Source organism: Monodelphis domestica, chromosome 8 (genome assembly GCF_027887165.1).
Source record: "Monodelphis domestica isolate mMonDom1 chromosome 8, mMonDom1.pri, whole genome shotgun sequence".
NCBI lineage: Eukaryota > Metazoa > Chordata > Mammalia > Didelphimorphia > Didelphidae > Monodelphis > Monodelphis domestica.
In genome coordinates, this window is record NC_077234.1 from 259,171,866 (window position 1) to 259,188,924 (window position 17,059).

The following is a 17,059-nucleotide window of genomic DNA, read 5'->3' on the forward strand; positions in this document are numbered from 1 at the left end:
GCGCAGGAGACTGGAAATCGAATTCTGTTTGCGGCACCCGTTCTAACAGGCACATTTGGGGCACTCTGCCACGTTAATGGGGCTCAGCCCTCTTCTGTTTTTAGTTCATTCAAAGGGAACCATTTGTTAGTACGACCATCAATTAATTAATTTTCTAGGCTCTGAGAGATTTTGTTCATTGTCGTATACATAGTTGACTTTTGTCTTAGAATCAGTCCTGTATTGGTAAAGGCCAGCCAATGGAGGCTAAATTACGTGGTTAAAAAGACATAAGCAGGAGAACTCGTGCTAGCTACAGTGGAACTGGATCAATACCAAATCGAGGTGAGATGACGTCGTAACCGGGACGTTGAACATCCGTGAAGAATGTCTACAGTGGAAGGAGGGTAGATGTGGAGCGCCATGATTTGTACCCTGTCTGGAGGGGTGGATTTTAAAATAAGAGTCCAGCGCAAAGTCAGAGAAAATGTCCAAAGAAGCTATAAGGTAGACAATCTGAGAGCCAACAGCAAAGAGAAAGGGCTGGGGGGATACCAAGCCAAAGTGAAATGAAGTTGGTGTTGAGAAGACTTTCAGGCCAACCAGTTACCTGAGAAAAGAAAAAATTAGGGGAAGAAATAAGAACAGAACTTGTGATTTCCGTACCGTAATATACTGTTGTCTATAGACATCTCTGCCAACAAGGTTGCGACTTTTCTGCAAAATTTACTTTGCATTAGGTAGATCCCCCCAATGAAATCATGCTGCTAGACAAAGCTCACTTCTTAGAAATCACAATAGCGATGGAGTTAACAAGGAAACTCTTCATGGTACTTGTATTATCATTGAAGGAATCATAAATACTGAATTAAGATGCACCTGATGGCATAGCCTAAATCCATAAGGAAAAAAATTGGCATTTCTTTTAAACAACTGCATGTAACAGAACTCTCCTTGCTTTCCTTTGGTATTTTATGCTATTTTTCTGTAGGTAAAACTTTTGTATTTGTTGATAATTGTCTGCAAGTTAAAAAAATTAAAATAGAAACTCTTGAGAAAATATTACATTTTTAACTCTTTACAAATTTTGGCTACTATTTCCCCATAAGCACTAAAGAATATAATTTCTTTAAGATTTCAAAATATGTATTTGAATATGTCAAAGATGCTTATTTCAAGTACTTTCTACAATACGGGGAAATATAGATATATAATGTATTCCATTTTGCTGCATTATAAGGTATATTAGAATTAATCACACTATCTTGAATTTTGGAATAGATCAGATGTCAGCATATTATCTGAAAACTTAAATATTTTGTCTTTCCACCACCAGAATTATGCCAATTGAAAATTGAATTATGAGAACGATAGTTTAGTGTTTAACATTTATTCCTAGCCATTATACAGTTTTTCCCTGCCATTGGTTTACAGTTTGTCCATAAAACCAAGCTGTAGGAACACTTAATAGACATACTTTTTTCCATTCTGTTTATATAGTGATATACTCATAGTCACAAAATTGTATGGGCGTGTTTTCCATTATATGTTTCTAGTATCCGTTATTTGTGCGTGTGTGCTCTGGACACTGACATTTTCATATAACCATTGACATAAATAGGACACTGTTGTTCATGTTTATATTCTTGAGAGCTGTAATGTTGTATTGTTTCCATTACTTTGTTTATTTAAAAGAGAAGAAAACTATATCCTCTAAGCTTTTGAGAGTTGTGCAATAGATACTATTGAGGGGGTGTATTTGATGCGTAAATGATAACTACTAAATCAGGTAGTTATCTTCTTTTGCCTACCCTCCTCCCTCTATTCCTCCCTTTCTCCCCTCTTCTTCCCTTCAGTTTCCCCTTCCCCGGTTCTTCTTCTGGTTTCTAAATCAGTCAGGTGAGTTAATGATGTTTCAAATGAAAATACTTTCTGTCTTCTTTTATCTTAAGTAAGAGTTTATTTGGGGAAGACAGGAAAAGATGGAGGATGGAGGTAAGAGGGTTAGGGTTTCCCTTATTCAATAATTAGCCTTAGATTGCAGGATATTGAGAGAAATGGTTGATAGGTTTAGTATTTCAGTCACTATCACCAAAAGAGCAAGTCAGAGAGGTATATGGACTCTTGTCCTTCTTCTTCTGCCTTCTGATCAGCCAGGCCACCTCCAGCTGGATTATCCCAAGTCCCAGAGATAAACCCAGCTTCTTCCTTCCCTGATTCAAAGGCAACCAGGAAATCAGTCAGGACCCTGATTCAAAGGCAACCACCATCAGCCAAGACCCCAGACATCCACCAACAGTTGGTTTGGCTCCAAACTGCCTTTCCCAGTAACATTCCAAATCAGAATCTTCATTTGACTGACAGATTACTACTCAGCTGCTGCTTCCATCCTTTTGCATGCCTTATAATTTCTCTCTTCCACAATTGGAAATAGAATTATAGTTTGGAAAGACATCTATATCAATCCAGCTATCAACATGAAGCTTGTTGGACAACTCAATTCCAATTCTTTGCTACCACAAAAATGAGCTCCAATAAATATTTTTATACAAATAGGTCTTTTCCCCTTTTTTTTTCTTTCTCTTGTGGCTACAGACCTAGTAGTGTATCAAAGGATATGTACAGTTTTAGAGCCCTTTGAGCCTAACTCCAAATTCCTCAGGATTGTTTTAATTTTCATGTCTCTAAACAAGAGATTTAGAGCATTTTTTATATGGCTATAGATGGCCTTGATGTCTTCATCTGAAAACTGCCTGTTCATATCCTTTATCCATTTATCAATGGAATAATAACTTAAATCATTATAATAAGAATTATAAGAAATAAAGCCAAGTAATATAAGATAAATAATATCAATGATGTTTATTTTTAAAATATTATAATCTTGCATTAAGCCTTTTGTTCCCTATCCAGATTAATTGTATTAAAGGAAACATCTTGGACTTTTTTAAGGGAAAATATGGAGATTCAGAATATGAAAATTCTCTTTTCTCCAAATATATCCAGCATTTTATCTACTCTGTGTCTTTGCTCATGGTGTTTCCCACTTCCCATTCCCATTAGGAATGGCCTTTGTTATCTTTCGTTCTTTTGAACTCCTATCCATGGCTTTATATAAAACCTAAAGGATTCTTCCTCTAGGAATATCTTCCTAAGTATCTCATCCATTATAGTCTTCTGACTTATTCAATCACTGTCCCACCTCTCACTTTATATAACCCAATTTGCAAACCCAGCATACTTATCTTATTTGCCAGAATAATTCTCTGTATATATTTCTTATCTTCCCTACTAAACTGTTGAGCTCTTTGAAGAAATTCCAAATATAGGCCTAATTGTTCATATCCATGAAATAAGTATTATGAGAAGAGTTTTCTACAAGTTCATTATGCCAGAAAACAACAGAACTCTTGTGTTTTGGGCAACTCTAGTATTTCTTAGTGGTGTCATTTTTTGTTTAATTGTTCTAACATCACTGTTACTACATGACAGAAGTCATAAGAATGAGAAATATGAGTGAAATCAGATTCCCTATAGAATACAGAAGACACATCTCTGTACATCCTCAACCCTCTTACCTCCATTCTCTATCCTTTCCTGACTTCCCCACATTAGCCCCTTACTAAGATAAAGAAGGGAAAGCATATTTCATGTGAACCATCATAGCTCTCGCTGAGTGATTGAGAAAGAAGAAGAAGAAAGGGGGGAAGAGAAGCTGAAGGGAAGAAGAGGGAGGAAACAGGAAGGCAGGGTAGGCAAAAAGAAGATAACTGCCTGATCTCTTACTTTCAATTAGCAATCAGATATACCCTCTTATTATTGCTTATTATCTAGTCATCAAAACTGTGTGGTACTGGCTAAGAGACAGAAAGGAGGATCAATGGAATAAACCTAAAGTAAATCACCTCAGCAAGATACTATACAATAAGCCAAAGACCCCAGCTTTTAGGACAAAAATCCACTATTTGAGAAAAACTGCTGGGAAAAATGGAAGACAGTGTGGGAGAGATTAGGTTTGGATCAACACCTCACACCCTACACCAAGATCAACTCAGAATGGGTGAATGACTTGAACATAAAGAAGGAAACTGTGAATAAATTAGGTGAACACAAAATAGTATACATGTCAGACCTTTGGGAAAGGAAAGATTTTAAAACCAAGCAAGAATTAGAAAGAGTCACAAAATGCAAAATAAATAATTTAGACTACATCAAATTAAAAAGGTTTTGTACAAACAAAACCAATGCAATCAAAATGAGAAGGGAAGCAACAAATTGGGAAACAATCTTCATATAAAAAACCTCTGACAAAGGTCTAATTACTCAAATTTACAAAGAGCTAAATCAGTTGTACAAAGAATCAAGCCATTCCCCAATTGATAAATGGACAAGGGACATGAATAGGCAGTTTTCAGATAAAGAAATCAAAACTATTAACAAGCACATGAAGAAGTGTTCTAAATCTCTAATAATCAGAGAGATGCAAATCAAAACAACTCTGAGGTATCACCTCACACCCAGCAGATTGGCCAACATGACAGCAGAGGAAAGCAGTGAATGCTTGAGGGGATGTGGCAAAGTAGGGACACTAATTCATTGCTGGTGGAGTTGTGAACTGATCCAGCCATTCTGGAGGGCAATTTGTAACTATGCCCAAAGGGCACTAAAAGACTGTCTGCCCTTTGATCCAGCCATAGCACTGCTGGATTTGTACCACAAAGAGATCATAAGGAAAAAGACTCGTACAAGAACATTCATAGCTGCGCTCTTTGTGGTGGCAAAAAATTGGAAAATGAGGGGATGCCCTTCAATTGGGGAATGGCTGAACAAATTGTGGTATCTGTTGGTGATGGAATACTACTGTGCTCAAAGGAATAATAAAGTGGAGGAATTCCATGGAGACTGGAACAACCTCCAGGAAGTGATGCAGAGTGAGAGGAGCAGAACCAGGAGAACATCGTACACAGAGACTGATACACTGTGGTACCATCTAATGTAATGGACTTCTTTACCAGCAGCAATGCTGGACAATTCTGAGGGACTCATCACGAACGCGATCCACATCCTGAGAAAGAACTGTGGGAGTAGCAATATAGAAGAAACAACTGCTTGAACACATGGGTCGAGAGGACGTGGCTGGGGACGTAGACTCTAAGCAGTCACTCTAGTGCAAATATTAATAAGAGGGAAATAGGTCTTGGTCAACGACACATGTAAAACCCAGGGGAACTGCTCGTTGGCTACGGGAGCAGGGTGGGAGGAGGGAAGGGAAAGAACATGATTCATATAACGATGGGAAAATATTCTAAATGAATTAAATAAACAAACTTCAAAAATTCTTTAGAGTTTCATTTTCATGTTTTTTGCTTTCTAGTAGAGTCGCTCTCCTTTCTTGGCTCTCTTCATATTTTCCAGTAAACTGTTACTTGGTCAGGATTTGTATTTTTTTTACAAAGCTGTGTTCCAGGGCTTTGCATTTCAGCTTGTCATTTCTTTCTTCAGGAATTCTCATTTGTGTTATAGCATGAAAACTTTTTAAAAGACAGTAATGCTCCTAGCTCATGTCTTCCAGGAATTCTCTCTGACTTTGTGGCCAAGCTGCGTTTTGTTTAATATTTTACTGGTCAATATTGTGGAGTTATTCCTGCCGTCTTTATTCGCATCTTGGATATCTCTAGCTACATAATGTTTCCTTAATGGTAGTTTTTCATTAGTCCCTACGTTGGAACTTTGTGTTAGGACCGAGTATTCCTTGAGGAGGGATAGAGAGCCTTTGTTTGGGGCTGATCTCTTCTTTTGACCTTTTTTTCCTTTTTCACTCCCAGGTATTTCATGTGAGATTCTTTAAAGATCTCAGAACGGGCTCAGGGCAGGGAGCTGTCGCCCAGGTACCAAATGTTCTGATCCTTCTACGTTTTGCGGATTCTCAACCCCGTTTGAGGGTCTGAGACGGCACACCGAACATTTCTTCAAGCTCGTTGCCTTGGTTTCTCAGGTCCCCCTTGGTTCCTGCTGTCTCCCTTTGTCCTGCCCTCTATCCCCCAGCCAGCCTTCATCTGTGCATGGGCTCATTCCTAGGCGGTCCTTTTCCCTATCCCCTGCCTAGGTAGGAAGTCGTAGATCTCCGTTTCTTTTCTTCCCGGATCCTCAGCCCTCTTCTAGGACCAACAACAGGCGTCTCTTCCATAGCCCTGGGACTGTGTGCCCGTGCCCCCACCACCAGGAAACGGTAGGCGAAACCTCGCTCGGCCTCCCCTTTGTCCCAGAGAGGAAGTCTGAGCTTTTTATTTTTCTTTTGCAGGGCTTTTAGGGTGCCTTAAAATTGGTGAAGTGTTTGGCCAGAGGCCATATGTAGCTCGAAGCTAGTATCGACGTCTCGCCTCTGTGCATCACCTACTGGCTCTTTTTTACTTTAACTTTGAATGAGGAAGGCACGCACCGCCAGTATTCCAAGATCAACTGGCTGCTACGCAATAGCATGTGCAGTGTGATCTAATATCATTTTATGTGTTAGCTGGAACATAAAACAAACAGCATGTGTGGATCTCCTCTGAAGAGCTGTGTGTGCCTGTGTATGTACGAACCTGTGCCTCTCTTGAGGTGACGGATTCAACGATTTTAGGACCTGACGTGGCATAGAGGAGACCCGTGCTAGGAAGCTGGGCTCCGGGCCTGGCTGTTCGTTCCCTTTCCGAAGGGCCGGCGGGCCTTTGTTGCTTTCTCTGGAGACAAAAAGGTTTCATTTCTCCAACATAAACAATATGGCATTCCTAGTCCAAATGGTTCAAGTCACACTCATTTTAAAAATAAGGTCATTCAACAAAATACGATTCCTGTAACATCTAAGCTTTGGGTCGTAAATTAAATTCCGACAGTATATTATCAGTGCCCAAACCTGGGCCTTTAATTTTCATCCCTACCATTAAGGGGGAAGCAGCCATCTGAGACGGGTCCAGCGTCTGCCGTGAGCCACGAGGCAACCCATCAAAGGGGCGCGCCGCGATTCTCATCGGACTGTTGGCTGGATCAGAGCGTGCCGGATTAGGCTGCTTTTTCTTCCTCTACCGTCGTTCACACTTCCTTAGTTGTTGACCTTTTTACCTTACACACTAACATCCTGTTTTTCCTTCCAGATCCGAGGAGGGAAGCTCATGATTACATACACGCGTAAGAGTGATGCTGGAAAATATGTTTGTGTTGGCACCAACATGGTGGGAGAAAGAGAAAGCGAAGTCGCGGAGCTCACAGTTTTAGGTAAAGGACTTTTGGTCTACTCTGAATGTCTTTTCCATTCTCCTTCCTTTTGGACTCATAAGAATGGGTCGCTCTCCCCCCAAGAGCTCTCTTCAACAGTTTATCCTGTAGTTGGTTGTCCCACAGGAATACAGCAGAGCCAACCCATTGACGTCGCCCGACCGTCAGTAATCGTTGCGTTTTTAAAGATGGTTCCCCCCAATGACGGATGTTGTGTAAGAAAGTCAGACTAGTCCACTCAGCACCATGACTTTATTAAAACAAAACATTCCTGTAATGAACGGAACACGAAGAGTTGAGCAGACTTCAGTTCCTGTCACTCTTATCCATGAACAATAGACACGCTAAGGTAGATGACAAAGACACGACGACGACGTAGGCTTGGTGGAGCTACTCCCACACAGCAGTCCATGAAGCCATTGGAAAAGCTTCACAAATGTCCCTCCGTTGGTTTTGGCTGAACAAGCTGTGGCACACGGCGTGGAGATCTGCTGTGCTCTGAGTGGAGGAGCAGGAGCTGGAAGAGCGGCAGGGAAGGGAGCGCGTCACGGAGGACGGCCGCGCTCCTGTGGGAAGGTCGCTGCTGGACACGTGGCGACCGCAGCCTTCCGGGAGCGGGGCAGTCCTGGAAGTGCCCTCCAGAGAGAGCCTTCGGAGGTGTCTTTCCCATCCTCCGTGGGTTGGGCCTGGAAGGAGTGGACGGACCGCGCTGGCCCATACAGAGCTGCGCTTGGCACCATCAGGCAGCGACATTTAGAAAGCCATCGGGCTTGGGGCAAGACTTGTATCTTCCCAATTTTCTAGAAATAGAATTGGAATTCTTTTCCTGTTCTGTTTTTTCCTGCGACGCACGCGGTTCCTGGCGCCCTCCTTCAGAGCCGCAGAGGCCCCTCTTGTCACAAAGGAAGTGACTTAGACAGGGCGCACGGGCCTGTCGATGCTTCCTGAGAGGAGACGCGCCGCGTGTCTAGCCTTTCCTCTGCGGCTGTGTATCTCTGATCGAGGCCTGCGTGTTGTGACCTGATCTCACGGCACACACAGAATTAGACCCAGTGCATCCATTGGGTGGGGGAGGGTAAGGAGCAGAGGGATGGGGGGAGAGGATGGCTGGGAACTGCCCTTCCGCATGTAATCCGGCCTCCCCACCGCCCCAGGAGGCCCTGGGGGGCATCGTGAGGTCACCCATTTCATTTGAAGCTCACGTGACACCCGTGACGCTCTTTCCGGAAGGGTGAAGGAGGGCTCTGCGGAAGGAGACGCTCGGACGGATCGAGGACGTGTCACCGCTAGACCTTCCCGATGCTCCGTCGCCCCACGCCGGCTGCCTCCTGAGACAGCCGGGCATTTCCGGGTCAACAGCGAGGGAAGAGCGGCCGAGTCCGGACGTGTCAGGCGCCCGAAAGCCACTGGAAGCCGACCAGGAAGAAGACACGACCACAGAGAGGCCGGAGAACGGCTTTGCCGAGCCGCTGTGAATCCCTGCTTGTTCCCATGAGGCGGAAGCTTGGGTGGCTCGGGATTTCCAACAGTGAGTGTGTAGAGGAAGTGTGGCGGCCTCCAGAGGAATGCCCGTGGGTTTCCAGCCTGAAAGAGAGGCGTCCCGCCCAGGGTCTACTCAGCGGGACAAGGAGGCGAGAAAGCAGTTCACAAGGACACTTCAGGCCGTGCGGGATGGGCTTCGGGGAGAATCTCAAGGCTGTGCTCGTCGGGACGCTCGACGGCCCAGCGGCGCGCAACGTAGCAGCCCCGTCTAGGGCTCCGGAACTCCTCCCAGCCGAGCCGCGAAGCGAGGAGAGCTCGCGGGCGGCTCTGCCTCATCGGGGCACGGCCCTGGTTCTAAGCACAACCCGGCTGTACGTGCTGCTTTCCTATGGCTGGGACGGACTTTTCAGAAGCTAATTCTGAACAATGAAGCGTTTCTGCCCTACAAACCGGAGCGCCGCCGTCCGTAGAAGCGACATCTCCGTGCCTTGACTTCTGGCCCGGAGACAGCGGGGCGCCGCCTGGTGCCAGAAGAACCGGGGAAAGGCCGGGCGCGTCCGACTCCCGACTCTAAAGGGCGAGTCGCCCTCCTTGGACTGCCCGTCGTGGCCGCTGCTGCGTGCGGGGACGCCCACTTGGCGCTTGTTTGGGGCTGGGGACGGTCCTTTTCCCTGGCGATGACGTCACCCGGTTTCGTTTTCCCGCCGTGGCGTCTCTGGTACTTACGCGTTCGTTCATTTTCAGAGAGGCCGTCGTTCGTGAAGAGGCCGAGTAACCTGGCGGTGACTGTGGAGGACAGCGCAGAATTCAAGTGCGAGGCCCGAGGGGACCCCGTCCCCACCGTGCGGTGGAGGAAAGATGACGGAGAGCTCCCCAAATCCAGGTACCGCGGCCCTGGGCGCAGTGAGACACGCCTTTAGCCATTCTTGGCCTTCTAGGCTCTCGCCTTATGGCGGTTATCGAGATCCTTCTTGCTCAGTTGAAAGAGGGGGAAACTGAGGCAGGCAGTGATTGGCCCAGGCCGCACAGGGAGCGAAGCCTTTGCGGCCACGCTTGCACGAGGGCCAGCCGCCCGTCCAGGTGCTCTCTAGGGTCAGCGTGGAATCTGGAGTCCCCGGTGTGCGTGGTGGGCAGGCAGAAGACCAGCTGTGACGCGTCCCCGGACAGTTTCCCCTGAGGGAAGGTCCCGCTTGGCCAGACAACGGACGGCCACTTCCGCTTTGGCGCAGGAGGCCGCGCGCCGGTCTGGCAAGCCGAAGGTCCCGAGCTCGGTCCTGGGCGGGAGGGTGTGACAGGCTGGGAGAGGCCTCTGGAGACGAAGCGCTCCTTGACTTCGGACGCGTCTGCCCCCGCCTGACGTCCTTGTCCGCTGAGGCGGGACCCTCCCTCGGGGGAAACTGTCCGGGGACGCGTCACAGCTGGCCTTTCTGCCTGCCCACTGCCCACACCCGGCAGTGACCCGGATCAGACAGGAGCTCTTGAGTGTCTGAGTCTAACAGAGCCCATCCAGTGAGATGAGTTTGCAGCGATGCTGGAGAGCCGGGAAAATCGAGACTCGGACGGGTTGTCACGTAGAGGCTGTTATTCGTGACTCTACGTTATTTGGGGGTCAGAAAAAAGGACTGACAGCCCTAGAGCCAGGTAACAGGCTTAGTGTTCTTGGGCATTTAACGGTAACTCCTCTACATTGGTTAGGCATTGGTGCTTCATTCCTCACGACAAGATTCCCTGCCTTAAAAGAATGAAGTAAAAGCCTTGGCGCAGATGGGTGGTACAGACCGTTAAGAAGGTTTCCAGGGGGACAGCTGGGTAGCTCAGTGATTGGAGAGCCAGGTCTAGAGACAGGAGAGCCTGGGTTCAAATTTGACCTCAGGCACTTCCCATCTGTGTGACCCTGGGCAAGTCACTTTACCCCCATTGCCTAAAAAAAAAAAAGAATGTCTCCAGGGTTCATGAATAAGTTTTATTTAGATAATTTAGAGTTCCTATTTGATGAGAAATGGATATTTTCAACCAGTATATTTTTCTTGGAAATATTGTTCTGAAGATCCAGAGACCTGTAGAAATGGAAAATGATTGTTTTCAAGTTCACTGTTAAATAGTATGGTATGTTGGTGTTCTCATGCATGCTCATAATCTTATAAGCAGTAGTAAGATTATATACACAAGAAACAAATTACTTGAATTTTTATCTTCTTTCTATATATACTTAAGATATGAAATCCGAGATGATCATACCTTGAAAATCCGAAAGGTAATGGCAGGTGATATGGGATCATACACATGTGTTGCAGAAAATATGGTTGGGAAAGCTGAAGCATCAGCAACTCTGACAGTACAAGGTAGGTTATTTTGTTTTATGTTATATTGTTCTGTCTAGAGTATCTTTTATTTAATTATTGTCTGAAAGTTTATTTTTATTTTACTTTCATTTTAAAAATTGTATTTATTTGATTAATTAATTAAGAATATTCTTACATAGCTACATGATTCATGTTCTTTCCCACCCCTCCTGCCTCCCCCCTCCTGTAGCCAATGAGCAATTCCATTGTGCTTTTTATGTATCATTGATCAAGACCTATTTCCATAGTATTAATATTTGCACTAGGGTGATCATTTAGAGTCTACACCACCAATTATATTCCCATCAAACCATGTGATCAGTCATATGCTTCTCTTTTGCATTTCTGCTCCCGCAGTTCTTTCTCTGGATGTGGATCTTGTTCTTTCTCATAAGGCCCTCGGGGTTGTCCTGGGGTCATTGCATTGCTGCTAGTAGCAAAGTCAGTTACATTTGATTGTGCTACAGTGTATCCGTTTCTGTGTACAGTGTTCTCCTGCATCAATTCCTTTCCAGTTCACATGGACTCCCTCCAGTTCATCATTCCTTATAGCACAATAGTATTCCGTCACCAACAGATACCACAATTTGTTCATCCATTCCCCAGTTGAAGGGCATCCCCTCATTTTCCAGTTTTTTGCCACCACAAAAAGCTATAAATATTTTTGTATACATATTTTCCCCTATTATCTCTTTGCGGTATAAACCTAGCAGTGCTATGGCTGAATCAAAGGACAGTCTTTTAAAGCCCTTTGTGCATAATTCCAAATTGCCTTCTGGAATTATGGGATCAATTCACAACTCCACCAGCAATGCATTAATGCCCCAATTTTGGTCCATCCCCTTCAACATTTATTAATTTCCTTTGCTGTCCTATTAGTCAACCTGCTTTGTATGAGGTGGTACCTCAGAGTTTTTTTGATTTGCATTTCTTTAATTATAAGAAATTTAGAATACTTTTTCATGTGCTTATTAATAGTTTTGATTTCTTTATCTGAAAAGTGCCTATTCATGTCCCTTGTCCATTTATCAATTGGGGAATGGCTTGATTTTTTATACACTTGATTTAGCTCTTTATAAATTTGAGTAACTAGACCTTTGTCAGAGGTTTTTGTTATAAAGGTTTTTTCCTAATTTGTTGATTCCCTTCTAATTTTGGTTGCATTGGTTTTGTTTGTACAAAACCTTTTTCATTTAATGTCATCAAAATTATTCGTTTTACATTTTGTAGTATTCTCTATCTCTTGCTTGGTCGTAAAATCTTTCTTTTCCCATTGATCTCTGACAGGTATGCTATTTGAAGTTCACCTAATTTACTTATAGTTTCCTTCTTTATATTAATGTCATTCACCCATTCTGAATTTATCTTGGTGTAGAGTTTGAGATTTGAGAATTTGAGAATCATTGGTCTACCTGAAACCCTGGAAAAAAATTAAAAGCCTTGATATCATATTACTTAATGAACTGTGGGAGTAGGAACATAAAAGAAAAACATTTACTGTATCACATGGTGATACGATTGCTGATGTAGACTCTAAATAATCAATGTATTGTAAATATTAATAATATGGAAATAAGTTTTGAAAAATGTTATATGTAAAACCCAGTGGAATTGCTCATTGACTGCAGGAGGGGGAGGGAGGAGGGGAGAGAAAGAACATGAATCATGAATCATGGAATCATGGAAGGAACATTTGGTTCATATATGCTTTGTTATGGTACCTTATAATATTATGTAAGTGTCCCTGTTCATCTCTTTAATCATATATTCTCCTTTTTCTTTGTCTGAGATCTTTTTTTTGGCACCTGAAGTATACTATATTCAGATCCATCGATCTGTTTTTACTCTATATGTCTGTCTCATTTTAAAGTGTGTTGTAAACAACATATTTTTGAATTCTAGTTTTTAATTCATTCTGGTCTCCTTTCTCTTTTATGGGTCAGTTCATTCCATGCCCATCAAAGTTATAATTATTAGTTGTATATTTCCTTTTATTCTGTTTTTATTCACTTATTTTTCCCCTTTTTTGTCTTTTTTTATTATATTCCTCCTCAAAAATCTAATTTTCCTTTCACCATTACCTCCATAATCCCTGCATTTTCTTCAGTCCCACCTTTATCTTTCTCCCTCCCCCTTCAAAGATTCCCTCCTTTTTATCCTCCTCTTATATAACCTAGTTTTGAATTGAAAGAAATAAAAGTATCTAGGTTGGAATTTTGAGCTAAAAGATCCAAATTTATTCATGGGTAAATGGGAATTACACTTCATCACCATACCCAGAATATGGCAAAAACCTTGTTTAATTTTAGTTTTTTTTATTGGCTTTTGACAGTTAATTAACATAAGTGATTCATGGAATCACATGTTCAAAGTATGTTAGAAGAATATTATAATCATTTTGGCAATATTTGTAAACGGCTAATGAATTCTAGTACAAATTTAAGATAATACACATGTTCAAGCATTTAAATTAATCTTTTAAAAATTGATCTTATAACTACATAGATTCTAGCATGATCAGACTCAGCCTATCACTTGATGAGGAGATATAATGATAAGAGATGCCTCTCTTTGTTATAAAACTCTGAGCAGCCTGTACTGAGTGTAGATCATCCCAAGAGCAAGTACGGTCCTAGACCTGCCAAGATGGTGGTCTTGTTATCTCATGAGGACAATTCAAACTGTGCCCTCAAATGAATCCAGCTCATCTTTCCTGCTACATGTGTGACGCTCCCCTAGACTCCTAAAAAGACTGAAAGTTTTATTGTTTTATTCCACCAGCAGAACTCTTAATATTATTCGTTTCTGTTCATTTCTAACTTACTACTCTGATTCATGTTCTTCTTTAATATTATTATACTTATACACAGTTAATTTAATAATTGGAATTAACTTTTCTAAAATCATCGTTACAGGTATTAACTGAAGTAATGTGATATTTTAATACAATACTATGTAATTAATATTATAAATAACATGAAACAATATGTAATTTCACTTTTTTCATAATATATGAAAATTTTGCATTTACCATTCTCTCCCTACTGTTATTCCTTTGCTTTATTTTTCTTAACCTATGTGATCTTCCAAGATTTCCCCTTTTAATCTTTATTCCTTTTATTTATCCCTTTTATCTTCTTATAAGTTAAGAAAATTTACCTTTCCATGTATATATTCTCTCCAGTGAGAATAAGGTACTAACATTACCATCTCTCTATCCCATACTTTCCTTCTTTGTGACATTTCTTTCACTCTGTAATATTTATAGGGAAAATGTGTGGATTGAAGAACAGGGATATGGAAGGTTTTGTAGCAGGGAATGGAGGAGTTGAAGGGAATGAGGGAATATGGCTGCTGGTGAGATAAAAGGAGAGAGATGCCCCCTGCTGAGAGGCTATTTTTGCAAAATGAGGTTCCTTAGAAATGGATCACATGATAGCCTGAGGGGATGTCTCCTCTATGGATTGATGTTGCAGATACCCCAGAGCAGTAAGCATAGACCCTCCTGGGGAACAAGCCTCTCCCCAGATCAAGGTGACCCAGCAGGGGCCCAATAAGGACAGTTTATAGTTGAAGGGCTGTCCTGAGGTTCAGCTCCCTCTATGTCCCCTGAAATGTTAGTCCCCTTATCTGACTGCGATATTCAAATAAAGATCACTTTTAATAACAAGTTTGGATTGGGGAGGTATCAGGGAAGAGGGAAGAGGGATTTCCTTAGATGAGGTTTGAGTCTCTCTCAGCTTGTAAGCTGAGGCCAGGCCTCACAGGCTGGTGGAGGGTTTCTCTTATTCCTGTCTATGCTATATCTGTACTAGCTTTCTTAATTTCAAAAGTCTTAGCAGTAGACAGAGAGAGGAAGAAAGTTCTGACCTTCAGAGCTGGTTGGGCCTGTCTCTTCAGGCTGACGCCCCTAAAGACCGACCTTACAGTTCCAACTGCTTCCCTTAAGTCCTTTTGCCAATGACAGGATCACAGGAATCCAGGAAGAGCACACAGTTGGGAAATCCAGGAATAGAGGCCCTTCTATCCAGAGACAGGGGAGAGCTCCTTCCACCTGCAGGGCCAGGAAGGAAGTGCCCGTCACCAGACCAACTGCCACTCCCAGTTTTCCCTTCCCCCACCAACTGTCAGTCTTGTCAATATCTTTTCTCTAACATCCCACCTGCTGTTGTTCCAACTCAGTGGCAGAAAGTCCAGAACTTGCTTTAGTTTTCCTTTCCACAATTCATATGAGATGATTTTCCAATTTATCCCTCCCCAAATTACATTTTTTAAAATTCATTGTATTATGTTCAACTGAACCTCAAAGCTCCTATGTATAAATGATACTTTAGTCCACCCAATTAATGACATTCTTAGCTTTAAGCATACCATTTCCCCACATAATAAGTAAATATTTTGACCTCATTAAATCCTTTATAATATATCATATTCTTATGATTCTTATTGTAAAAATTAAAATTAGATCTCACTAATAAAATTATTATATTTTAGGAGATTTATTAATGATCATTAGAAATAAAGAGGATACAAAATAAAGAACACCTATCCGTGGCTGGTCAGCCAGTTCAGACAGCCACCTTACCATCTACACCATGCTTGCTGCAAGCCAATAAAAGAGAGAGCAGGGTTGCCCAATGAATATTTATTCCCTCTCTACAGGAAGTACATAATGATAAGAAGTCAGTGTGTTCCCAGGGAATGTAGTTCTTTTTTAGGGTAACAGATGTACAATTATACATTTTTCTTATATATCAATTTTCTTCTTTCATTTTTGGACATTTTTTCAAGAATATTTTTAACATCTTTTATTTCTTTGAATGACCATTTCTTTTCTTTTTATGATGACATTCAGCTTTGCTGGTCAGGTTATTCCTGTTTGTAAACGTAGCTCCTTTTTTCTTAGAAATGTTATATTCCATGACCTTCATTTTTTAAATGTAGAGGCTGCTAAATCTTGTGTTATTCTCATTGAATCTCCATAATATTTGAACTTTCTTTTTAGTTGCTTATAGTATCTTCTTAACCTGGCAGTTACAAAATCTAATCATAATGTTCCTGCGAGTTTCCTGTTGGGATCTCTTATAAGTTGTGATTGATGAATTCTTTCAAGTTCTACTTCATCATTTAGATCCCAAACTTGAAAAATTAAATTATTTCCCCTAACATCATAGAGAGGGTGAGTGTTTGGAACAAGATTGGAACCCCAGTACTCTAATCCCCAATATTTATCTTTTGGTCTTACATTAACATTTTTTCCTATCCATTTCACCACCTTTTCTCAGTGATATATAAAAATAATCTCTGTGTGTGCATTATGTACACTGACACTTAAAGGTGTGTCCTAGAATTTCTTTATTAGATGATCTTAGTTTTTTTCCTCAGAAAACGATTATGGCTTCCCCATACAGACTGAAGAGTCCCTTTTACCATGCTCATTTTTTTTACTTTTTCCCCCCTCATTCCAGTTAGCATTTCTATCAAGTAGCAGTGGAGAGAGTGAGCCTGCTTCCTTCATCTGTGTTCTTAGTGGAAGAACTTACACTGTGTCTCCATTACAAGCAGTGGTATTGGGCTCATGCTGCTAGTCAACAAGCGCTTCTCCGTCACTGTGTGCTGGGCACTGCTCTATCCGCTTGGTATACAGACACAAAGAATGAAACGAGCCCTGCTCCCTGGGAGCCAGCCGCATCACTGGGACCCAGTCAGTCCGGACTCAAGTACACCTAGTTTCTTAGTGTTTCTTAAGTGCCTATGATGTTCCAAACAGTGGAAGGTAGTGTCGCTGTCTTCAGTGGGCTCCCATACTGAGGGTGGTCCATTCTCTAAAGGGAAGGTCGTTTCTGAAGGAAATGAAGACACTCACCAGAAATGGCAGTTGAAGGGTGGAGTGGCCGCTTGTACAAGATGTTCATTTGTCTCACGGAACGGGGCAGCCAGAGGTCAGGAGATGGACTGTCCTGCGTCGGGACCAGTGTCCGAAGCAGTGATGGAGGGAAGAA

General features: G+C 42.3%; 1 protein-coding gene across 23 annotated transcripts in view; it reads left to right on the top strand.

The window, feature by feature from the left end:
- ROBO1 (roundabout guidance receptor 1) overlaps window positions 1-17,059 on the top strand; it is a 1,078,784-nt gene that overhangs the window by 945,184 nt on the left and 116,541 nt on the right. For all 23 annotated transcript variants that reach the window (XM_056807827.1, XM_056807826.1, XM_056807829.1 and 20 more), the window contains 3 exons: window positions 7,113-7,233; window positions 9,460-9,598; window positions 10,930-11,057. In XM_056807827.1, coding sequence (XP_056663805.1) covers window positions 7,113-7,233; window positions 9,460-9,598; window positions 10,930-11,057 — 388 coding nt within the window. The remainder of the gene's footprint in view (window positions 1-7,112; window positions 7,234-9,459; window positions 9,599-10,929; window positions 11,058-17,059) is intronic.